The following is a 25,946-nucleotide window of genomic DNA, read 5'->3' as shown; positions in this document are numbered from 1 at the left end:
GCAGTGGAAGCCATCCAGCTGAGTATCTCTGCTGTCCTTAGCAATACACTGTGCTGCTAAGGAAACGATTAACAAAACTTTTGAAGTCAAGGGAAAATACTTTAAATTTGTCCCTCTCAAATGGAAAACTCCATTTTTAAAGGGACCTTTTTGTTAAGGTTATCCAACTAGAATGGCTAGAATTATTTCCTTAAAACAGCACTTAGGCCCTTGTGTTTAAGTGGCCTAATTGTCAGAAGTATCAGGCATCCACCAAGAAAGCCTGATCCAAGAAGGTGGTAAGACCTAGAACCACTCACCATCTTTGAAATTGGACCACCTGTACCGAGCTGCCTGAATGCAGGCGTGACTGCTTCAGGCACCAGGTTTAAAAGGTTTACTCTTTCTGGCAGTTGAATTTGTAGGTTGATGAGTTTGGGACTGAGGAGCGAGAGACTCCTCATCCATCTCCCGCAGGGATGCAGTCCTTGCTGCCATCTTCCAGCCAAAGTGTTAGGTCAACTCTGCAGTTGCTGCGGTGCTTTCTTTCCTCCTGTGGTTGTTTTAGGACCTGCTGCCTTTCTTTCCCTGCAGTCAGCATCCTCGTGCTCCTTCCTAAACTGCTGCATCATTTAATTGTTCCTCCTCTTGGTTGACACCTCCAGTCCCCGCTTTGTCAGGTGAAACTGCTGGATTCCACTTCTCATCCCCTGCAAACTGCACACAATTTTCAGTTAACCGTTTTCAACCCATTTAAAATTCAAATTGTTCATGTGGAGGAATCTAGGTTTAGTTTTGGGAGCTCAACCTTCCCTGCACCCATGTATGTGAGCGGATAGCAGCCACGTGTCAGCCAAAATTCTTTCTTAAGTGGACACAATTTTGGGTAGATATGTCTGCTGGCTGTTTTGGGATAATTTTCCCTCTCTTCTCAAGAGGCAGCCAAATTCAGTTCCTTTGCCTCTTGGAGCTGTCGTTAGCTAATTACCAAGTCTTATATTGAAGAAATAACTGTGTGTAAACACAGCAAGGAAGGAAAACAAAATCCTTCTGTAATATGAATCTCTGAAGTGTAGTTTCATGTCAGTGGTTTATGCTCTCTGTGGTACGCTGGTGCCTCAGAGCATGGGACTTATTTGTGTTTGGGATCTTGTTTGTGGTTTGCCTGGTGTGTAGCAGAAAAGAGACTGGAAAAGTGATGCGTGAAATAGCAAAACAAGGATTTGTAATTTAAGTGCTTGAAGGATAAACTGATAAACTGCAGGCAGGGCACAACAGTCTCGCAGGGAGGATAAATGCAGGTTCCTTTCATTTCAAGGATGTAAATCATGGGAAGGATGTCAAATGAAAGTTTGGGTCCCTAGTAACCCACAAAGGGACCTTTATCAGAAGCACAACATAAAGATTAATTGAAAAATAACTTGTGTTAATTCCACCCGATGTTATTTTTAACTTATATGTTTAATTATTGATTTCTTAAAATCAATCATTATGGTTGCATACTGCCACCTTAATCTTCTCATACAGCTTCTAAGAAGAAGTTTCAAAGGAGTATCCTGGCTTTTGGTGAGGGATATCACCTAGATTTAGAAGCTAAGGACTTATTTGGAGACAAATTTGTATCTCCAGATAGAAAGAGCGTGGTATGGAAGCAAAGGGTTTCTGCCCAGCTCTTGTGTGGGACAGAGATATTCTTGCTGCACCTCAGTTTCCCACTCGTTGGAAGGGACAATAATGCTCCTCCTTTGTTAAAGCTCTTGAGATCCTCTGGTAAAGTCCTAGTTATCTGTAGGGGGCTGCAAATCAAGTTGGGCCCCTGAAATTGTGAATTCCATTGTAATTAAATGTTGAGACGATGATAACACTTAAATAGATTATAGAAAAATATGGGATCTTCTTTCATATTTTGTATAGGTTTTTTTATTACATAGCTGAATGAGAACAGAAAAGTACCTGTGAAGTGATGTTTAGAAACTGATCATCAGATAAGGCGGAATTATTTTGATACAAAATACTTCCTTCAGAGACTATTTCAGTTCATTCAACAGCATTTATGGTCATTTTTCAGAAGCATCATTTGAGAAAGCGGTGTGTTGTCATCCTCGCCACGGTTCAAAGATTGACTTACATTGGGAATTATAAATTTTGAGAATAAAGTGGCTATTGTTTCAGAATTCGTAGCTGCTTTGCAATTAAATTCATTAATGCTTTAAAGTGCCTCTTAAATGATTCATTGCCTGTTTTGACTGAATTCCTTGAAAAGCCTTGTGAAAGAGTTTACGAATCACTTAAAATAAGTCAGCAGTGTCACTCTTGGAAGACGTTCTTATCACGTGCTTCATAGGAAATTGGTATCTGAATACTGGAGTTGGGAAATAGCCTTAACCAAAGGCATAGCCAACTAGCAAGTAAACAGAGCTAATCTGAACCTTCCTATTTGTGAAACACTGAGATGGAAAACAGTACACATGTATGTTTTGAAATTATTCCTGTGTTTATAATAGTTACTCCCGTTACACAACTGAAACAAGCGCCGTTAGCAAAGCATCCGCATTTTTTCAGTCTTTCAACGTAACGACCCAGATTTAGTCCATTATTAAAAAAAAAAAAGTAGAACCAGCTGTTAAATGTGAGCAGGAAGTTACTGAGTAATCTAGGCTGTACCTTGTTTTTAAGGCTCATTATAATATATTATTCCCAAGAAAACTGAACATGGCGTGCGTTCACTGACCCTACTAAGTGACTATATCGTTCCAGTAGCATGCTGCAGAGCAGTACTCATGGAAATGTTACTTTCCATCTCGGTGTATAATGGAATTTTTGTATTTTCTTTGTCTTTGGCAGCCAAAATTGCTGCCACGGGTACTGTATATGCACGGGAGGTATGCAGGATCAAACACCACTAACAAAGACCACCCAATCTGAATGCAGAGATAATGCCTGACTCTTAGAGAAGACAATAAGGTTATTTTGTGTGATTTAGAGCATCTAGAGTAGTATAGAACCAGGCTAGCAGTATTTCTGCTCATCCAAATTTCCTAATTATAACAGTATTTGTTATCTTTTACTCTAGGAATGACTATACCAGAAGAGGACGCTGATGTGGGACAGGGTAGTAAATATTGCCTCGTGGCAATAGGAAGGCTTCAGGTAATGCCAGTCTTTCCTACTATAAACTACTTCTGAGAGCATAATCAGTCTTGTGCTTTAGCTGTAAAGGATTTGCACAAAGTTCTGGTACTAGACTGTAACTTTTAACATGCCTCCAAATTACAAAGCGCCTTGATGTCTGTGTGCAGGCCGTGATTTATAGGATCATAGAATGGTGTGGACTGGAAAGGACCTTAAAGGTCATCTAGTTCCAGCCACCCTGCCGTGAGCAGGACTTGTTCAAAATGTGTCAACAGAGCAAAATGAAAATATGATTTTTGGTGCGTACATGTATTTAACCCAACAACAGTGGCAAAGATGCTCCTGGAGCATGAGCACATACAGACCTGCTATTCCCTAGGGTGCATAGGGCTGGGGGATTCTGGACTGTGAGAAATATGGGAGCACAGGTGCTGCAGGTGGTAGGTTAAAGTGGCTCCCAAAGCCAGTGACGTGCTCCCTGCTATTCTTTCATTTGTTCTTTCTCTCTACTTGATCAACTACTTGAAAAACTGTGATTGCAGGAGTTATTCAGAAAAAGGTAAAGATAAGGCAGTCAGGAGGCACTTCACAAATAACAGCTTTATTCTCCGAGTGTATTGTAGTGTGCATTCAGATGCGATGTCAGCCATGGGAACTGCCAGAATAAAATTTTGCTTCCCTTTCTGTCCAGACGGTTGCAATTGATGTATTACATTTTCTTCCTTTGTCCATTGCTGATGAGAGCACTGAGCAGGACATAGACCAGTCGCGGTGAATCTCCTTCATCACAGCAGGGAGGCTGATTTTTATCTTCCTGGCCTGGGAATTCTGCCATGGGTGAATGCGTTTGAGCCTCCTGCATGATCCCCCGTTGGCTCACACTCATTGCCATCTGCTAGGATGGCATCTCTCCTTCGTACAAGGTAGAATCACTCTTTCATTAGAGCACAGGTGCCAAACCCATCTTATTTGAGGTGAACAGCCTGCACGTTACTCCAAGTGTTAGCACTTCTGCCGAATGCGTCTCCATTGTGATGGCAGAGCTACAGAAGTATTGCGTGATGCTTTTTAGATTAATCATCCTTTTATAATCAAGGGTAATATATTCTGCTGGTGGAGAGAAGGAAGTTACGGGGATTCATGTGTTACAGCTGCCAAAGAAAGATGATTTCCAAGAAAATCCCATTAGTAACATGTGGAGTGTCAAAACATCTGTTGTGTTAGAAGAAACAACAGAGTATGTGAGGGAGGGCAAGAGGAGGCTCTGGGGATGGGTTTAATCACAAAGTCAAGGTGCCCAAATGCTAAACGATGCTCTGTAACAGCAAATCAAAATCTTGCATACAGTTAACTGGCTAATCCGCTTCAAGACAGCAACAAATGAGATTTTGCTCCTTTTTCATTGAGAACCTGTTAACCTTCTAAACAGAGATGGCTCTGAAAGTTGTAAGAAAAACAATGGTCTCATTTGTAGCCCCAGTAGGAAGGAACGGATGCAAAGTGGCCTGATTGCACAGCTTTCAGGCAAAGGGCCGGAAATGCATCATTCTCTCTGATGAGCTTTGAGGAGCATTACTGGACCAGTATCATCAGCTGCCTCAACCTCTAGAGCACTTTGTTCATGTTCTTTGGCTGTACTCAGATGATCCTTGCCTGAAAGCTGAAGGTTACTCTCAGCTAGTCCTATTGGATATGTCTACAGATAGTGAGTTATCCTCAGAGAGAGATTGATCTTCCCGTCCTAAAATGGGTGGGTTGAATTGTCCTCTGAAAGTCTTTCATTCTTGGTTGACAAGGGTAGGAACCAAGATGCCAAACTTTTATATGGTCCCACAGAGTGAGATGAATCCAGCCGTAGTTATATCATTACTATAACCCTCCTTGTTGGGAACTTCTGGTGTATTTGTTTTCCTGCTGTGCTGTTAAGCCTAAATATGTGCCATGGGGTGAGATATTTGCACTGCAAACTAGACCAAAGGCCGTTCTGTGTCATTTATTCATGCTGTTGTTTTATTTATGACTTCCTTCAGTAGTTAGCAGTCTGCCAACAGATTTTATTCTTTAGCTGTGTAACCAACTTTGACTTAAGGTGACTGTTCCGTGGACTAAATGCTGTGAACTTCATTGGTCCTAGGTAACCAGCTCTCCCGTGTGCATGGACATGAACGGCATGTCAGTCCCAACTGAGTTCTTGTCTAGGCACAATTCTGATGGAGTCATCACCTTTGTCGACCCAAGGTGCATCAGCGTCATCGGTTACCAGCCCCAGGTCAGTGAGTCATGTAAACGCAGAGATTGATTAGAGCTAATGAAGAAAACTCTGTTTCCACATTAAAAGCAGCAAAACATGAAATATTTGTAGCTGGCCATTCATATGTCATGCTCTAAATGCAGTTCGTTTTTTCTATACTGTCCACGCCTCTCTAAAATGTATAGTTTTCCCTTTTGTTATGTGGGATATCTTTTTATACCTTTTAGATCCAATTAGAATTCCAACAGCCAGAATATAAACCTTGTGCTTTAAGCCTTGCACGATGTTCCATTGAAGACATTTCTATGATAGAAAGTTAATGGTGCTTGGAGAGAGCCTTAGTCCTGTAGATCTGTACTTCTGCCAATCTATTGAACAGTAAGCAAACATCATTTATAGCATCTATTTTCCTTTAGGCTCACATCTGCTCCTCTGAACAGGAGGCTGGTCACAGAACTGAGCAGAATAATAGATGAACTGACTGCCACAAGTCTCCCTCAGATAACTCTCAGCAGTTGCAATTTACAGGCAAAAATTATTTCTTGCTCATCACATTTTCCCATTTATTTTGATTTTGGGTGTCTTTACAGTAACCATTATTGCAAAAATTGTTGCCATTAAATGAGCTGTAGTACAGGTCGTCAGTCTCTTCAAGACAGCATTTCATGCGTATTAAAAAAAAATCACCTTAAAATTTGTTGTAAATACATATATCTTTGCAACAGTATCAATATAATGTGGGATGTGGTGCCTACAAACCTTTTTTTGTATGATTCATCCCCGATTAACTGAGTAGTCCCATTAAGGGCAGTAGATCTAGCATTTGCAAGGATTACTTGCAGATCTGTGTGTGAATTTGCGTTGTGGTCCAGGTCTTTCACACGACTTTATGTTTTCTTCTAGGATCTTCTGGGGAAAGATATTTTAGAATTCTGCCATCCTGAAGATCAAAGCCATTTGAGGGAGAGTTTCCAACAGGTGCTGCATCCTGCTCTTTCTTCCATTTGTTTATTTTTTTGTTATTATTTTGTTCAGAGAAGTAGCTTTTATTTTTCATTTCAAGGTACTTTTTCTATTATGCAGGAGTGGCAAGATACAAAACAATTTGTTGATCAGTTACTAATCAGTTGAGCTGCACAAATGGTTGTTTAAACTGCAGCATCTGCTGTGTTTTCAGAAATAAGTCACCTAGTTATACATTTTCTTTTCTTTATACAAAAAAATAAATGAGCGTTCACTGCAGGGTTTGAGCTGGTTTGGAGATGCCTTTATAGATCCCACTGTGTTAAATGGTAACCAAAATATTTACCTTCCAAGATGGGCTGTAGATTTGAAAGTAGTTACACCCTGCTGTAATGCTGGATTGTTTATGACCTAAATTCCCTGCTAGCACAGATGACATGCTTCATACTTCAATGAAGTTACACCAATTTACATCAATAGAGAATTTGGCCCTTCTCCCTGTTAGGAATTGAAATGCAGACAGAAGTAACAAAAGAAATACAACATATGGAAAGAGTTACTGATCTGGATTCATTTTTGCAATGGGCCATGTTTACATCAGCTATATCAAAGACATTTATTCCATTGTAGAGCTTATTGTTTCAGATTGATGTGGGACATACAGTAGGAGTGCTTTCCCCAATCCTTCTGCTTCTTGCTGGTCTTTTCAGCGCCTTCCCTGCTGCCCAAGACAGTGCAGTGTAGTGTGTTTAACCCATTACTGAGGTTCAGATCCTCTAAGTGGTTCCAGGTTTTCTGACAGATTTTTTGACAACAGCCTAGAGCCCAACCAAGCTTTGTTGATCCATCTTAACTTGGATGCTGAGATGTATTTTCAGCTGTGAAACATGGATATGAAGTGACTTCTAAAATAATTTGTCTAGCCAATTATTTGTTGAGGCATGGCATGCAGAAATGGAGCTTGAAAAGCCTCTCTCTGGTGAAAACAACTAAATGCTGTTCTGTGTCCATAGAATGGGTTGTGAAACTCAGGTTGTGGTCTCTAGAAGTATTTGAGATAGTGGAAGATATCAGTACTCGTGAACTATTTCTTACCACCTCCTCCCTCAAGTGAAAACTACCAACCCTGCTGCTGAGCTAGCAGAGAAGGCTGTGAGCACTCCACATCCGCCTCACATCCCTTGAAGGGACTGAATTCAAACAGCAGCTGAAGACCTTTTAAACTCAAGATGTTGATTCACAGGCAGCAGCCTGTGAGAGTGAGGTGCTGGAAATAAGTCACCCCACCCAGTCATCTTCTGTGGCCCACTGTGGTTGGGGGTGTGATGCTGCAGCTGAGCCTCCCTGATGGGTAGCTGTCACCAGGAGTCGGGTCCTACTCCCTCTCTTCTCTCCTCCCTGGCCCCCTCTCCACCCTCCCTGCTGTCCCGATGCTAGCACAGATGGACTTGCCAGATAGGCTAGCTAAGGGACTAATTGCTTCTGCATGGGACTAGCTTTCCGCTGGTTCAGCTCCCCAAACTCCGGCCTGACGGCATCAGTGGTGCAAGAAAAGCAACGAGAACACATATGCTGTTTTTCACTAATGCCCAAGTGATTGATTCTGCTAATTTATCCAAGAGACAATGACAGAGAGCTGCTGGATAATGACACATCAGACATCCTTCTCTGAAGTGATGGCCTGGGGCTGAGAAGGGCTGACTAACAAACGTTCAAGTTAATGACTTGGTCCTCACTCTGCTCACTGAGTGAGGCCGCGGGATGCTGCCAGGGTGTCCCTGAACTCAGTTCTGGGGACTTCACTGTCACTACTCACTATTAGGCATGTGCATAAATGATTGGCTGGATCGGGGACCTATATGATTTGCTTAAGGTCATATAAAAAGGCAGCAGGAAAAAAAATGCAGATTAGAAGTTAAAGGTCCTGTTCGCTCGACCTGTGCCCAATCTATGAAAATATTGTGCTGTTTCTTTAGTAGGCAATTCCTTTTTGGGTATATTTTCATTCAGTACAGTAGCAGTGTGATTGGGGCTGTTATTTCAATCATGCAATAAAAGACTGAAGTAAACAGTTAAGCTATGCACCAGGTGGTTTTTATTTCCAAAGAATGTAAGCTTTGAAATTTTTTGTACTATCTTGTTTGTGTGCACTGCTTTCCCACCAGTGATCTCCATGCTTTATATATTATTACAGAATTAGTGTTTGCTTAATTCAGACTGCAGGACGATAGATCACTGCAGTTTGTTTTATTATTGTTAATTTGGCCATAGAAATCTCTTCATTAAAAAGGTAACTGTGATTTCCAATAAGCTCTTTTTTTTTTTTTTTTCTAAAGCCCTCTGAAAACTTGGCATTTCTAATTTGCTGACAGTATCAGAACCAGGTTGGTGCATAACAGAGGAGGGAGAGAGAGAGGGTTTTGCAGTTTTTGGTCAGTTGCCAGTATCCATCTCAAAGCTTTTACTTCCTTGGGAAGATAAATTCATTCATCAGGGTGGGAAAATCAGTCCAGAATAAGATAGTCTCAAGGCCAAGATCAACAAATAGACTTTAGTATCAAAGAATCCAGAATACAGCTATTTGATATCCAGTAGGATGCTATTCAGATTGGACACTTTTACACAAGCTCTGTTTTTTTTACCCTGGGTGTGGTAGTAGAAAATTGCTGATAAAAGAATGTCACTCACTGAACTCAAACTACAAAAGCATTTAAAAAAGAAAAGGCATTTACTTCAGTATTATTTTGAACTTTCCTGGGCATTGCTAAATCTTCTTATGTCTTCTGTTTGCATTCTTTCCATTTAATTCTGTATCCAGTTGATCAATTTGAATTACAGACATTTGAAAAAAACAGCATTGGACCATTTTTTCCTAATCCAGTTGCTTGTCAGTAAAGCCAGAGGGTAAATACTGGGTTTTCTACTTTTAGAGAATACAGGCTGCAGATAGCTAATTAAAATTAAATTCCAGTGGATTAAGGATTAAGAATCCACAACAAGATGTGGCATTTATTTGCTGTAGACCTTCCCTTTTCTTCTCTGAGGCACCCCTGAGATAGCTTGGTGGAAAAACAATAAAAAAATAAACACAGATTGCCCAGGTAAGTGCCAGCTGAATGGCTTGAAACCATGTAAGTTGTCTTGTAACTTAAACCAAGATTGTTAGATAACACATAAAATGCAGTGCCAGTGCTGCATGTGCTGTTTTGAGCATACTTCTTTAGCTGGCTGCTTTGGACTTCTCACTCAATGCCCAGCTGTTGCCTTCAACAAAACTTCAGCTGCCAAAACCAGAATTTGAACTAAGTGTTGCCAGACATCTGAATTCTTAGCATAAACAAATAGGCCATCCAAGAAAATAATTTTCTTTCTATTTTCATTAATACTATTTAAACAGACAGTGGCTTACTGCTGTTCTCTACACTCAAAGACTGGCTCACTCTTTCTTGTTTTGAAAGCCAGAAGCACTTTGCCATTGTAGATGGTCTTATAATGTGTTTGGAGGGAAAAACAAAACCACCATATATGTTTTCTAAAAAAAAGTATTCTTTCTTATACTTTCTTAAGTATTATCCTAAATTTTGATGCTGGTGGTGTGATGTGGTATGTCACATATATGAATTGTGTAGCTAGGTATCCAAGCAGAAAAGCAGGCAGTCAACCTCAAAATATCTTTTCTTGTGGGCTTTTATTTCAGCTGCAATGTTTGGTTTATGGTTTATGAATAAACATATACAAGATCCTCAGTTTGGTTTCTGCAAATTTCTCGATAAGTGTTCCATATTAAAACCTTGTTAAAGCTTCCCTGTTGGGATAACAGCACAACCTGTTTGTTGTCCTGAATCTATATTCTTCTCATGTGCAAGCTGGAAAATGGCATTTTATGCAACAAAGTGTGAGGTTTTCATTCTTAAGGAAATGGCTACAAACACAAATCAGATTGTGCCTATTCTCTTTAAATTAGGAATCTCTGTGCTGTGTCTGTAGCTTTCTCTAATTCAGGTTTAAAACACTCCAGTTACTGCTGTTTACTATTCATTTGCATGACAAGTAGCGATCTCCTTTTGTTAACCTTTCCAAATGGTTTTGCAGGTTGTGAAACTGAAGGGTCAAGTCCTGTCTGTGATGTATCGTTTTCGTACCAAAAACCGGGAATGGATGCTGATCAGAACCAGCAGCTTCACGTTTCAGAATCCTTATTCTGATGAGATTGAATACATCATCTGCACCAACACTAATGTAAAGTATGTGCTGTTCCAGATGCTCACGTATGTGGTTTTGAAAGAATTTAAGCATTGCTTTTTTGCTGTAGAGCACATCCTGATTTTTCAGTAGCCTGTTTCTAGATACATTTGTTTCTCTATAACGGTACAGTATGCAACAGGGTTTTTCTGCATCATGACATCTCACAGTGTAGCTGTTTCTCTGTGTCATTATCCTGTGATGCTTCCAGGGCCTGGCAGCACTGGGGGAGAAACGTCACTTATCTGTTATGTCATTAGACAAGCCCATTGATCTCAGTCCAGGCTGCCTTAAACTAGCACAGAGCTTCCAACAACAGACCAGCTGTCCTGATATTGGGGGAAGATTAGCCTGATTCCTAAGCCAAAGAGAAAATTCCATGTCCACGTTAGCAAGTATCACACAAGTATGCAAGATTCCTGCCTCTTCTTCATTGTGATCATACCATTCTGTAGTCCTGGACATCTTCTCATGCTGTGTCTGCTTTTACAGAATGTGAAAGCTGGCAAAATGATTTCCTAGGAAGCTTGAGCAAGAAGGGTTCCTGGTACTCGGTTAAGATCTGGGGGAATATCCCCAAGTATGGGGACAGATCCAACCCCTTATTGTAAGAGGGGAATTAAATCATCCTGTCTTTGAATCAATATTTTCATAAATCTCTCATTGGACCTCTTAGGAGGAAGTCACCCTAGGAGTACAGTGGAGGTTCATCACTGTGTACCTGAGCAGAGAAGTTTTTGGAGCCTCCTGAGTTCTGAGCCAGTAACTGCAGAAGTTAGGCTGGCCTTGATAAAGCTATTGCTTTATAGCATGGGGTGGGGGGCTTATTTCTTCTTTCCAATATAAACTTAATTTACTTCTCAGATGAAATCTGCTTCTGGTCTAACCAAACATTTTTTGCCAAGCTTTTAGCTCAGAGGAAATTATTGGTGTTAAGATCTCAACCTGTTAGACTGTACAATGGAAATGCTGAATGAGCAGTCTCCTGGTGGAGATGCATGCTGAGAGCTCCACTTGCAAAACCAGACCCCTGGTGCTTTGGCATTTGAACTCAGAAAGCTAGTCAGTGTCTCTGGGTGTTCCTTGACATGCTCCTTTGGACGTGACACAGAACTGGGCTAGAAGAGCCCAGCTAGAAGAAGAGAAAGCTAGAAGAGCTTTCTCTTACTTGAAACCCAGCATCATTGTTTTGCTCAGTTTTTTCTGCATATCCAAAAAGTTGGGCTTAAACAACTGAATAGTTAAGCTCATTGAAAACAAGCAAATGTGCATTGAAAGCAGACAGCTAAATATCTCCCTGTCTTCACTGTGCATCAAAATAGATATTTCCACATTTCTGCTGTCCCATATTTCTTTTCCAAATAATTTGTATACATAAACCCAGGCCTGCCAAACAAAAAGGGACTTCTGAAATCTGTCCCAGGCTGGCTCTTAATCGTGCTTTGTTCCTAAGAGTCCACAGATCAAAAAGTGGGGCTGTAGACTTATGTTGTGTTGACTCTGGGAATGTGGTTTTTTTCTGAGCTTCCACTATACTGTCCAGCTTGGCATCGCAGCCCTTACTGTCATGAATAGGACTGTGCCAGCTTCTGCCTCTTGTTATATCTCTCTTGCTAGGTTTGAATAACAACCCAGAAATGTTGACCTAATATGGAAGTTGCCTGCTGCTACTTTGACAGAGGATGTTCCCTCTTTCTGTCATGTTGAAAACGTTTTAGTCTTATGGCAAGATACAGCCCATTATACATCTGCTTTTGAATAGTAGAAAGAATGTATTATTCAAACTGTTTTCTGTTTTCCCCTCTGTTCTCTCCCACTTCTCAGACAGATTTCCAAAGAGGGCTTACTGTAATGTATCCTGCCTGTTTCTGGATTTATTTTTTTGCACATTTGGGGTCATGTTTTGACTTCTGATTTCCTAGATGCCTAGGGGAGTTGTACGTCACGGTAACTGTTGATTTCCGCCTCCTGGGTCAGCTCCTGCTGGGGCTGGTTGTTCAGCACCGACCCCGGTGTGCATGACCATCCTTAGGTGTTGGTGGAAGGATCAGGTGCTCTGGGTCCAGCACTGCTCTTCAGATGGAGACCAAGCAGGGCTGCCTTCCACCGCGCGGTGGTAGGTGGTTCTGCACAGAGACAAATTTCAATTTGTCTATCACTGTGATAACCCAGCCAGCTTCATAAAATACAGGTTTGAGGTGGCTAAAAATTCAGCATAAAATTGTAAAGCCAAAAGATATAGGTTTTAATCTGTTTTTGACTTAGGATACTTTAAAGCCACAGTACGTCTTTGTGTGTCTGTTAATGGAATAGCTCTCGAGTTGGTCCATGAAAAACGTTTTCCCAAAAGACTGTAGAGGGCGGTGGTGGTTCCAGTTGTGGAGGGATTAATAGATGGTTTTTTTCCTTGTTGGTTTGTTTTGTTTTGTTTCTTTTTCTTTTTTTTTTTTTTTTAATAAAGATACGCCTTTGGAGCTTCAAACAGTGTTTTTTTTCTTTTTTGTTTTTTTTTGTTTTTTTTTTTTTTTTTTTTTTTTTTTTTTTTAATAAAGATACGCCTTTGGAGCTTCAAACAGTCAACTTTCCAAACTTTTGGTGCGGAAGGATAACGAAACATTAGGTTCAAATGTTCACTTAGTTCCTTGCAAAAAAAGAAAAGAAAACTTCTCGCAGTTTCACTTGGGTGTAGTCATCCAAGAGAAACTTCCTGGAGAAATGAAGCATTTAACGTTTAGCATTTGTGCTGTGTTCGGCTGAAAAGAAGAGCCTCCTGTTTCACCACATTTTCCTGTGTAGTTGGGACTGTTTGATTTCCAAAAAGAAATAATAGTTGTGATCAACGTTTATTTAACATTCACATAGAGTGGCGTTTGAATAAAATAATCTTTCATGGTGATAGATCAAACTATATAAATGTCTTTATATATATACAGAAGAAAGATATTTTCCTGACATTTATGGAAATTCTGATGTTTCATTTTTGTAAGCCCCAGAGTCCCATGTCGCACTGTGTGCATTTATGAATTCTACAGTTGTCCTGAGTCTCAAGACTTTTTGGCTCGGAGTGAGCTGGGTGAATCAGCCTGCACTTGTGGCAGAGATACTTTCTGTTTCAGATTTTCGTGGGCCAAAATACTAAAGAGATCAGTTTTTCTGATAAAATTCCAGCCAATGATATTGGTGCTCAAGACTTACTTTCTCATGATCTCCATGCCATCTATGGGCTAGCTGATCCCTCAAGGCCAGTTATAGACAGACCTTCTCACAGGGATGAATCGAAGCTGTAGGCTAAAAGAGGGAGATTCTGAGAGTTTCTGAAAGAGGATTTTATAGCAGCAGCCCCAAGTCTTTTATTACTCCCTTTTTGTCCAAACCAGGCACAGGAAGCGCGTGTGCCTGTATTACATAAAAATAGCTAGGTAGGGATACAGTAGTATTCCTTCTCTCCCACCATAGACACTTAATCTTAAAGTTCAGATCTTTTTTTTTTGGTTCCTGTGATGCCTGGAAAAGGAGCAGGTGACTTCAGTGTTCATAGAGAGAGATTAGTTCAGCTGAAATCCTCTCCAGGGTCAAAGGAGCTTTCACAGAATCTTCCCTTTTCCTCCAGATATATCTACTGAAGTAAACTTGAATAAACTGTCGAAACCTTTAGATTCACTGAACCATTCCTTGTGCAAGCCAGGGGCTTTCCCAGTTTCACACCAAACCTGTGGGTGAGCCGGGAGTTCCTGCAGTTGACCCAGGCAATACCTTACTCACTGTCTTGGGTGGCCTGTAGGGCCAGGAAAATTCTCTTTCATTAATTCCTTGAAGCTGTGAAACTGCAATTGAAAATGGGGATATTTTGGGTTTGGGTTTCAAAGTCAGAAGGCAGTTTTGCCCAAAGTGATAATAATCCCTTGTTCTGTATCATCACTACAAAAATGATCTAGCAATTGGATGACTGATGGGACCTGCATGTGTTGACTCTTCGGTCAAGAGGCTGGTTAGATGGCAGGGACTGCAGCAACCACCACGGCCATGCTCAGCTCTCCCTGCTTGGCTGGTCCGTGAAGTGCTGCACAGATTCTTCCAGGTTTCAAGCACCACTAGAACTATTTATACGGTAGCAGTGAACAACAGCAGAAGATGCTAACCTGGCTTTGCTTTTCAGTCTTAATTAAGCGCAGCATGGCTTGCACAGAGTTCGGTGAAGACACGCATTTGGTTTTTATAGGAAATGGATTTGGGAGGTTGTTCCCAAAGTTCAGTGCTGTTAACACAATGTGGTGTTTATATTGTGCTGCAGCTTAATGAGTATTAGAGATGAAAGATAAAGAAGGGTGAAGGAGCACTAAGTTAGAGAAGTGCCTACAAAACAAATAACTAGTAAGAACGCTGTTTTATTTGGCTCATTTGTGTGTATATGGCTAAATCAAGAAAACATACTTTATACGGAACAGAAGAGACCTAATGTGCTGTTTATTGACACACGCACCGAGTCGTTGGTAATAAAAACAAATGAAACAGTGTAATTAGCTTTCACGTTAACAACAGGATTTAATGGGTGTTTATTGTCCACAGGGTGGTATTTAGAAAAACTTCCCCATAGATTTGCTGTGATTAAATTACCTCCCATAGTTCTGTTGGGAAAGTATGCATTTTGTGCTTGTGAACAAAGAATTTCTTGCATTCCGGAGGTAATCTTTAGGAATTTTCTGTTGGCTAAAATAATGTGGAAAATCCATGGCTCTCTAGTGACCTGAAGGACTGACTTTTTTTGCATGTTACTCATAGCTCAAAAGTGATTCTATGTATTATGTGTTCTTGCACCATCAGGCTAGCACTAGGCTTTTGGCCATCTGCTCCAGTCTTCTATTTGTTGCAGGTCACAGATATTTTTGTCCATTTTGCCATGGAGCCTAGTAACTGGTGTCTGAGCAAAGTATATTCTGGAAAAGCATCAAGGGATGGAAAAGTCTGTTACTTACGTCAGTTGCTTGTTTGAGTGGTCCCTCACGTTCCCATCAGCTTGTGCCTAATTTGTCACTTGACTTTGCAAGTTTGTCTCTTTGTTCCTTGACGTTGGAGTCTATCCAGTTCAAAATTTAAAGGAAGTTTTGGATAAAAATCTAAAATTCAAGCCTGTGGCCAAAAATGTGTCCTCGTTTTCCAGAGTTTCAAATCCATGATTTTGCTATTTTCCAAAATCTCATCTATTACCACCTGTCACGTTATAGTGTCTCTCTGGGGTAAACCTTGCATGGTGTGTAATTCCTGTCCGTTAGATGACTTTTCCTTCAGATAGAGGCCAGAAGCATATAGAAATTGTGACCACTATAAGGTATCAAACTTACTTTCTTGTCAGTCCAACTCCAAATTTATGCTAATCTTTGAGATTTAGCATAATTTGTGAGGGTTTATATGTTCTTTCCTGATAGCAACAATTAATATAACTGTCTGGTGTTTTTTTTTTTTTAAATTTGGAGCTTTGAATTTTTGTCCTCTCAAAATTAAAAAAAAGCAAGTGAAGAGATGGTTTCAGAAGATCACTGTGCTAGATATATTACAACTATAAAAGATCTATACATTTTTATAAATGGGCAATGTAGAATATGAATATTGCTGATTTACCACCACTAGTGTACCATCCCTGCATTAACCTTTCAGTTAATTCTCATGACTTCCAATGATTTTATCTGTTGATATTGGCTCATTGTCATAGTTAAGTAACAGCACCTGACACTGAATGCAAATCAAGTGCATTTCAAGGATTTGCAGGGTGTTCAACACTAAAGTTCTTCATTCTGGCATACGGCCCCTAACGTTTATTGGCTCTGGCAGTTTATTTTGAAGTATTTTTCTATTGCTGCTGCTGCACATTTAATTTTTCCTAATTTCATATAACTGGATTAAAGCTATTATTTCCAGTGATTTTTATCTCATTTAGACAACAGGTATTTTTTGTTCATTTCTGATTAGCATGAAAAGGACACTTGTGTTTTCTGTAGCATTTGTCAACACAAATTGATTTTATGTAATGTCTTGATTTTATATGGTAGCACAAGCAATTTATTTCTGGACACTCACTGACTTAAAAGCTTTCAAAAATTGAAAAGAATCTGGACTGGGATCCTGAGAGGTTGTATTCTGTCTTCCATTACTTACCCACATGCATTTCTATGCTATTACAGCAAAACTCTACGTGTGCCCTGTTACGTTCCTGTGGCACAAGCTTTCTCAACAAGAAAGCTGTAGGACCTCACAGGAAAGGGTTTACTAAATCATCTGAGAGACGTTTCCTTCAGAGTACAAAATAGGAGACCATGCCTGATACTTTTTGTATCTTAATTGAGTTTTGTAACGAAGTTATTTTGTCTCCTTTGCAGGCAACTTCAGCAGCAGCAAGCAGAACTTGAAGTACATCAAAGAGATGGGCTGTCATCCTATGACTTATCTCAGGTGAAATTTCTCAAGTTTTTATTTATGTGCCTGTGATCTTTTAAAATGCAGTGCAATGGCAGATTTCAGCAAATTTAAGAATACATTGTGGCTGTCCCTGAATTCTTTTTCGTCAAATGTGATGGAGGAATTACCTTCCTCTGTGTATCTCGACAGGTGCCTGTTCCAAGTATACCAGCTAACGTTCATGAGGGTGGAAAGTCTGTGGAAAAACCTGATGCTATCTTCTCCCAGGAGAGAGATCCTAGATTTGCTGAGATGTTTGCTGGAATAACTGCTTGTAAGTTAATGTCTCTGATGTTTAATTTTTAATACTGTGTTAAGCTTGGTTACATGATGTGGAGCACAGCTTCAAGAGAAGCAAGTGAAACTACAGCGTGGCGGAGAAATTTCCAAGCAACGTCAATCTTCAGGACATTTCCTAGGATTTGCCTTGAGTTGATATTTCCCCTAAAGATGATGAGGAGTAAAATCAAGAAGGGTAGGACAGCTTTTGTGTCACCAGAGCTGCCTATTTTTGATTCTCATTTCATTTCACCTTAGGCAGTGTTCGTAGATACTAAATATACTGAGCACAACTTGCCTTTTCCAAGTAAGTATTTTCTTTTTTAAACAGCAGATGTGAGTTCATCTCTCTAAAGAGACATGGATTAAAAAAGTTGCTATGAAGTCTTAAGATAGGCCTGCAATTTTTTATCAAATCACCAGCTTGTGCATTGATGCTTTCAGAGGCGTATGCTGCCTTGAAGTCCAGTAGGATACTTGTTTTCTGGTCAGTTGAGTCACCTCCAGTTACCTGTCTATGAGTCATTGCTTTTTGGCAAGTTCTTCTAAGAGTGATAGGAGTCTCAGTAATAGTACATTCTTCTTTATTTTGTGAAAATTACTGCAAGGACAATGAGTCCTTACTGGGTGCCCTCACCAAAGGATATCCCCTCCATGTTCCAAGAGGTAGCAGCCAACTTGTCAGCTGGACAGACGTAACTGACTCAAACTAGCCCCAGCCTGTGCTGCCTGTTGCCCTAGTAGACAGAAGTCATTGAGAAGGCTGGCAGCTGAAACGGTCATCCAAAATATATCTGTAGGTAACCAGGCTCATTAATTCCAGTGCTTGTGGAAGAACTCATTAATTGTTTATTGTTCTTAACTGTCCTCACAGAAAAAGAGAAGTTTTTACATTTGTTTTAAATAAATCAATGTGCAAGCGTCACGCAGTGCATGAAGGAAACAACCCACAGGGTTTGACTCCAGGGGTGTTGGGAGATGACCTCACTGTGTTGGTTTCTTATGTCTGGCTTGGCCTTTTCAAATGGAGAAGGCACTGTAAGTGCAGGATAGACTTGATACTCTGTCCTCCTGTTGCTGGGACTTCTCTGTTATTCCTCTTCAGCCTTGTCTGTCTACTCTAACAGTGAAGTCAACAGCTGGGGCCATAAAAGGGGTCCATTAGAAGGTAGCAAGACTCCAGCCTGAAACACCAGAATGTGTTTTTCCAGGCAAAAACATCTTGCTTTTTGGCTGCCTTATTGGCTCCTTTTCAGGCAGCTCTCAACTGTTTGTGGGGAGGGGTTAGGGTTAAGGGTCTAGCAAGCTGTGAGGGAGCTAGGAGGTTATGTTCTTGGAAATGCCATTTCTCTTTTCATTCTTATCAATTTACAGGCTGTGCTTTTTTTGGGACATTCTCCCTATCTGAATTTCTCATGGGAGCTGTGATCAAGGTCTTTTCTGAATGATAAAAAGAGACGGTTCACAGTTAGAGATGGGATATGCTGTCCAAAACCAATATTGACAAACCTGCGTGCTGCCTGCAGGACATTTGCATTATGTTGACACCCGATCTTGTTCTCTGCTACATTCTGTAAAAATACAGGTTTGACAGAGGGAGATCGTTGCCATAATTGCATGCAGTGGCCACACAAAACTGAAAAACAAAAGTGAAGAGAAGAAGCAAGTGCCTTGAGGCACAGGATGATACGGTTCTTACAGCCATCTACATTCTACAGGCAGAAACACTGGTCCTACCAGCAGAAGGGCATATCATTGACCAGTAAAGTGATGGGATTTAGAGAGAAACAGGTCTTAAGGATGCAGGTAAACCACCAAAACAAAATAGGTTTTCAGTGCAGTATTGAAGGTGAGAGCAGAGAAGTTGTGTGTAAAGCTCTGAGCAGGAGTACGGCTGGGAGAGATGTGGGCCAGATTCAGAGGCCAAAGAGCATTCGGTGTAACTGAGGAGAGAGATCTTAAAGCCAATTTAGCTGCTTGTAATTAGTTTAGCTGTTCCCTTTGTCTTGGCCTCAACCTGCAGCACGGACCTCGGTAGCTGCCATGGCAACTCTGCTCCACTTGAGGAATTCCAGTTCATTTAGGGTACTCTCAATTTTGCTGGTGAGTTGTTCTCAAATAACTAAGGTACCCGCAGGATTTTGGCTCAGTCTTTTCCAACCCTGAGAGCTTGGTATTCCTGTCAAGGGTGGTCTTAGAAAATAGGACATCTCATGCAAAAAAAAAAAAAAGGCAAAATCATCTGTCTTTCTTCTCAGAGATATCTCAACCCATTCTTAATTCTTACTACTATGTACAAAATCTTCTCTAGACTTTGTCCCTGTTTCTCCTTGTTTTTTTCATATGAGAGCATAGGTGTGCAGCCCAGATTCGGTGTCTGTGCTGGGCAATATGTAGCCAGTGAGGAATTTCTACTTTACAGAGGAAAAGCAATGACAGTTTGCATCAGTAACATACATGCTCCTTCTCCGGTAAGGTTATTCAAGGTGGCTTTTTTTCTTTGGGAAAGTGAGCTTAGATTCTTGTCAGGAACGTAACGTAAGAATTTAGGTAACAGAGAAGAGCTGGTGTATGTTGGAGGCCTTTGGTGAGTCACACTCGCAAGGTCTTGAAAAGCTAGAGAAAACTAAAAAATACTCCTGCTACTTGTGAGTTGAGTGGGCCTTGGGTCCAGGAGAGCATCTTGTCAAATGAGTGGGAATCTGAAAAGAGCCAAGGGGAAAATGAGGAGGCAGATTTGATTTCTGGGCCTGTCAGAGGTGTGTAGCAACAGATGATTGCAAAGCCATCGGTGACTTGTGCAGTGTTTTGCACTTGGAGGTAGTAAGGGAAGATGGGGAAAGTGAATAAATGGTGGTGGAGCAGACTTTTAAATTATTTCAAGAACAATGGTAGTAGTGAGGTTTCCATGGGCTTTGGAATAATTCAGCGCCAGAAAATTAAATGAAGGGACCAAATGGCACTGTTCGCCCAATCTTGTTTCATTCAATTAGAGATTGATCTCCAGTTGCCACATTAAGACCACAAAATTAATGGCATCTCCACGTGTGTGTTATTCACTACGCTGGTCTGTCTTACACCCCACTGGGATGCTTCCTTCCTATTTCATGGCTCCCTCAAGCCACGTATGGGACAGCAAAATCCGTGAGAGACGGGTGTTTGGCCTTGCTGCAGCTCAGGTGAGTATGTCTTGCAGACACTGAGAGGTGCCCCCAGCCACCTGTGAGACTGAAATGCAGGAGGGGCTGCAGGGTGACCCAGGTCTGCAGGTGGTCCCTCTGAGATCTGCAGGCATGCCACCAAGCTGCTTGGGAGAGCCGGGTACTCCTGTCCGGCTATCCTAGGGGGAAGCAGGCTGTCAGATGATTAGGACAGGGGCTCTTTGACACCATTCCTTGGAATGTTTAACCCGTTGAGGTGTGGGCGTGCAGCCACTACCTCAGTGCAAAGAGGCTGCAACAACAACAGCAGCCCTGGAGGGCTTCTTCTGGAGCCTGAAAGGTACCGTCACCCGAGGCCACCCCCAGGTAAGCCATGGAGGTGCACATACATCAGACTTTGGACTAGGGTTGTTTCATGTGGCATTCCACCATTCCCCTGGGCAGACTTGCCCATCTTTCTTCCATAGAACCTTTGTTCCCCTCTCCAGTCTGTGGCTGGGACTCATGCACCCATCACTGCCCGCTCTCCGTCTCCTGTTCCACCTCCTGCCCGCGTGGTTGGGAGCAGCTTCCAGTGGGCACAGAGAATGTCTGGGCTGCGTTGCTGGAGGGCACGTACCAGTGTTATGTTCCACGCAAACAATAGCATTAATGAGGTACATCCTGGGAAGGGGGTACGAAGTAGACACAAACCAGCTGTGCCTCTCGTTTCATACTGAATTGTCATATAGCCCTTTTGTGTCATTCTTTATACGTTCCACAGGGCTTCTATGTAAATCTTTCAGAGGGAAAGAAAAATTCCTGCTACATACACACATTGCAATGCTCATTAAATAATTTTGCCTTCATTTTCTCTTCCCCTAAACATTTCTCTTTCTGTGATTTGTTTTTCTTTTGTAGCAGATAAAAAAATGATGGCCTCGGCATCCACAGCAGGAAACCAGCAGCTTTACTCACAGGGAAGCCCATTTCAGCCAGGACATTCGGGAAAGACCTTCAGGTACTGTAGTCCAGATCCTGAACGTATCAGTTTCTGTCTGAGAGCAGGAGACTGTTCCCCTTTGATCTGGTGGAAATAAAACTGACCTAAGGTGCAAGGGCTTTCTGTACATGAATGAACTTTGCTTTGTGTACACTTCACTCCTACGTGACGTCTCGGCACTTGGCCTAGGCTTACAAGCTGAGAAGATTTGGATATCGCTGTTAAAAATAGTGGCTGGTAAGTAAATACTTGTTGCTGTGATGTAATAGGACAAAGCTAAGAAGCAGCAGCAGATCATGAAGGGAAGTAAATCTGAGAGGTGATGGGGCAGGCTCAGAGATCAGAGGAACATTCAACCAACCTAGGAAGGTGCGGGAGATTTGTTTTGTACTTCCAGCTGGCGGTGCTTCTGATGGCTTCATTGAAGGTAATCGGTGTGGACACCTTATTAAAGGGAACAGAGGGCTGCTTCATCCACAGTCCACGGTGAGGGCTGGGACATGGGCATGAGCAGTTTTCTGAGGTGGTCCGGCATTTTTTGAGGCATCTTTGAGTTATTCAGGATGCCTGTTATTGTTGCCTACCAGCTGGTAACACACATTTGGCTAATGTGAATTTTAAGAGTTTGCCTGCATTTCCAGTCACTTTTTTGAGAGTGTGGTATCAGTGATTGTATGTGCCCTTCTTATCACCATTCTGGGACCATGATACTGAGGTTTCATTCTCCTGTTTTAGACCAACAAAGGTTGTGAAAGTGAAGGAACAGCCATATGGATCCTGTCAGTTCCAGAAATTTGGAAACATCTGCAAACTATAATTTTATTTAAACCCAGGAGTTCTTGAAGTTATAATTGCTAATAATCTCAGTGCAGAGAAATAAAATCATGTGTGTATGTTTTGTCAAATTGAAACCAAGAATAACTAGGGGAGGGAGGGAAATGATATTAAATTAAAATGTATTTTAATTGGATATTGCAAATTACTGAATAGCTGACTTGCCATCTTGGGGTTTGGCATGTGTTTTCTTTGTTATATTCCTGATGTTTTAACTATAGCTTTTTCCCTCCTGCTGTTCTATTACGTCCAGTAATGACACATCTGTAACATTTCCACCCTCAATGAACTGTCCTCCCTGGAATCTCTCCAGGCTGATCCATTTGCTCACTGAGCTTGGGCAGCTTCTAAGGCACTATTTTGCAGACTCCTGGTTTCAAAGTTTGTATTCCAGATGCAGTCCAAGCCCCTCAGATGATGGGACTTGCCAGTCCAGCTGGGAAGGTGTTGGCAGCAGGGCCAGCCCTCCCCAGCAGCTGTTGTGGTCTTCCCAGTTAAACCAGATTTAGATGGACACTCTGGTCCGTGTTTCCCTCTTTGGAGACTGTGGTAGTAAAAAAATAAAATAAAATAATTTAAAAAAAAAAAAGCAAACTCTATGAAGAATTTCTAAAGACATGCTTTGCTTTTAGGCAGCTTAAGAAAGACAAAATAACAGCTCCCATATTGAAATGCCTGCCATGTTTTGCTTACCACTCTGGGAGGGATTTTGTCAGCCTTCTCGGAGGATTCAGATTCCTGCTTCCTCTCTGCTCAGCCTTGTTTACTTCTTTTCCCAATCTGCTCGCTTCTTTCTCTGTAAGACTGTGAAAACAGACAATAGGGAAGGGACTGGAGAAAAGAGCAAGCTGTTTCAATTGATGCACAAAAGCTTTTTCTTTATGTTGTGTCTTCATTTATATTTATTTCTAGATGACACATAAAATAATACATATGTATTTTTCTATATAAAAATACATACAAGCACATTCACAGTGTGTGGTTATAGATTCAGTTATTTAAGACTTCCATCAGAATAAAATGGTAAAGTGGAACAGTCTTTCAGAAAATTTTCCTTCTAATTAGGAGTTTCTGGGAAATTTCTCTGTAGTGAAATTCAGTAATTAGGAAACAACTAACATATAAACAAGTTTCTGTGGAAATACTTATCTCTCTTTCTTTTTTTTTTATTTTATTCCAAAGCTATTACATTAGTTTATATTTCTGTCTTGATTATTCTTTTGCCTGGGTATATAACTATATGTTCTTCTTTAGCATCATTTGGTGAAAATAGGAATTAAAAGCTCACATTTTTTTATATAACAAACACTTTTTCATTTCCCGGGCAGGAAACAAATAAAGAAGTACTTATAAGTATCATCTTTTTGTGCATCTTCATTTAGGGTGGCATTTAAGCAAATGCTTAAATACTGTTGACTTTAAGCACAAATTATATACTCTCTGCAAACAGGTTTCTTTTAATGCATCAAATATTGAACTAGTATTGCTAAGTGTTTATGCGCCATGTGTGAGACTGATTTTTATTCTTCCAAGCCCTTTCAAAGAGATTATAGAAGTTTAATTCAAAATAATTCTGCCTTCTGTGTCTATTTGAAGTGACGTTTTAGAATGCCAGTATGTTTCATAGTTGTGTGAAGGGTTTAAGTTCTTTTTTATTAAGATTGATTGAACAAATTAGTTTTAATGTGATTATCGAAATTTCTGTAACTGGAAAACTTTATGCATTGAGAATGTATCCCACAAATGAGGTGCTCTTTCTGTTCCTTCAGTTCATCTGTGGTACACGTGCCTGGTGTGAACGACATCCAGTCTTCTTCATCGACAGGCCAGAATCTGACACAGATTTCTCGCCAGCTAAATCAGAGTCAGGTTGCCTGGACAGGAAATCGCCCACCATTTCCAGGACAGGTATTGATTAAAGGTGTTTTTCCTTCATGGTCATTAAAGATTTGCAATCTCTGTGCTTTCTGCAACAGAATTAGTAAACCCCATTTGTAACGTGATTAAATTGTACTTTGTCTTTATCGTTGGTGGTTGGAGAGAAATGTGTTCCCCCACTTCTGGTCCTTGGCAGGTAATAATAATTTTAGAGAGCTGCCCTACATGTAACTGCATTTAGTTTTTGATAGTGTTCATAATAGTGGCAGTCGCCACGCTGACATAAATCCCAGCGGAAGGTCTCGGTCTTGCGTTTATTTTTATATGTGCACTGGATGAAATAAAAGAGGACAGCTGTGAGGCTTCAGTATTAAGCCTGACATTGAATCACTGGACCAAGGCCTTGCACTCAGCAAGCGAGCAGTGCAATCAGAAAGGGACACCTACAAATCCAGCCATGAATTCAGAGCAGAGGGTTCGGAGCCTGTTGCCCCCCTGTGAGCACTGGCCGGTGTAGCTCAAGCTGTGTCCGGTGCTGGAGGAAACAGCACATCCCTCCATCAGATGTCCTGTGCTCGGCAATCTTAGCTCAGAAACCATCTCTCTTCTTCTGCATAACAGTGGAAAAAAAAAACTGTTTTGAAACTGTTAAAGACAAATATGGAATAATCACGTTTGATCTCTCACTAACGCTGCTCTTAATCACTCTTGACTTTCCATTGTTCAGAAGGGTAGAATGGCATGTTGGGGCAGGCACCAAACAATTTTTCAATAACTGAATGTTTTCCACATTAATCACAGTTATCCTGCCCAGCCTTCAGTGAGCCATGGTTATTCTGTCACACCTGTTTGATGAAATCCAGTCATAACTTTAATTTTTTTTTTTTAATATGGAGGATGCTAAAAATGACAAAAAAGACATTACTTATCCCTCTTACTGTCCAAATTCTGTCCAAGTGAAGAGAGTTTGTATGTGAGTAGCATAGGGAAATTGGAATTCATTCATTCGTCATAAATAAAGTAAAACAGAGTTAAGCCTTGCAGAAGTGACACGTCATGGTCTCGCTGTCACTGTGAAAAGCTTTAGAAATGTACAGTTTCTTACCTTGGAACCGAGCTGAAGACTTAATAGCATGTTCATCATGTTATATGCCTGTTGGGATCTGTTTTCCTCCCCCAGTTCCCCTGCATTTGTCCTAGAGAATGGCTTCACTTGAGTGCATTGATTGCCAATAACAGCGCGTGTTGTTAGAAGTAGCCAGAGATGTAATCACCTTTAATTTCTATTTGTGGAGCTCGTTAGGCAGTGAGTTTTTCTTGGAACTGCTGGATTTGTTCATAATGCAGGAAATGGTTTATGGGCAGATTCTGTCTGTAGCATTATACATTGCTGTAGCACATGACTTTGGATGAGATGATTCACCTCCCTTAGTCTCAGAGTACGTTGTGCGTCTCTCAAAGCCACCTTGCAGTGTTTAAGCATTCGTGTAACATTCTTGGAGATCCTATGGTGAAGTCATTGTGTAGATGGAAATGACAGCAAGTTGGTTTTCAATACCCTTCAATTAACTCAGCTGCCCAGTTAAAGCAAAGTTAGACTGTTTCTTCCCAGGGCTGGTGGTTCACGCTCCCTCCCAAGCCTTTTACAAGGCAAAATGACTTTGCTGCCTGTACTTTTAAGCAGAGAGAGAAAGCAGCTCATTAGCTTTGAAATTTTGACCATTTACCCCCAAGCCTTTGAAAACTGTGGTCCTCTGAGAACTGCATATATTCTGCAAGACATTCAGATAACTGT

General features: G+C 41.0%; 1 protein-coding gene across 3 annotated transcripts in view; it reads left to right on the top strand.

Annotated features, from left to right (window-relative positions):
* ARNT2 (aryl hydrocarbon receptor nuclear translocator 2) overlaps nt 1-25,946 on the top strand; it is a 99,913-nt gene that overhangs the window by 67,905 nt on the left and 6,062 nt on the right. For all 3 annotated transcript variants that reach the window (XM_014944657.1, XM_014944655.1, XM_014944656.1), the window contains 8 exons: nt 3,053-3,129; nt 5,246-5,380; nt 6,266-6,340; nt 10,418-10,569; nt 16,939-17,011; nt 17,168-17,291; nt 21,358-21,457; nt 24,043-24,181. In XM_014944657.1, the coding sequence (XP_014800143.1) occupies nt 3,053-3,129; nt 5,246-5,380; nt 6,266-6,340; nt 10,418-10,569; nt 16,939-17,011; nt 17,168-17,291; nt 21,358-21,457; nt 24,043-24,181 (875 nt within the window). The remainder of the gene's footprint in view (nt 1-3,052; nt 3,130-5,245; nt 5,381-6,265; nt 6,341-10,417; nt 10,570-16,938; nt 17,012-17,167; nt 17,292-21,357; nt 21,458-24,042; nt 24,182-25,946) is intronic.

This window comes from Calidris pugnax, unplaced genomic scaffold (genome assembly GCF_001431845.1).
Source record: "Calidris pugnax isolate Ruff unplaced genomic scaffold, ASM143184v1 scaffold70, whole genome shotgun sequence".
Lineage (NCBI taxonomy): Eukaryota > Metazoa > Chordata > Aves > Charadriiformes > Scolopacidae > Calidris > Calidris pugnax.
Note: the sequence above shows the minus strand (reverse complement) of the source record. Positions and strands in the feature narration are given on the sequence as shown.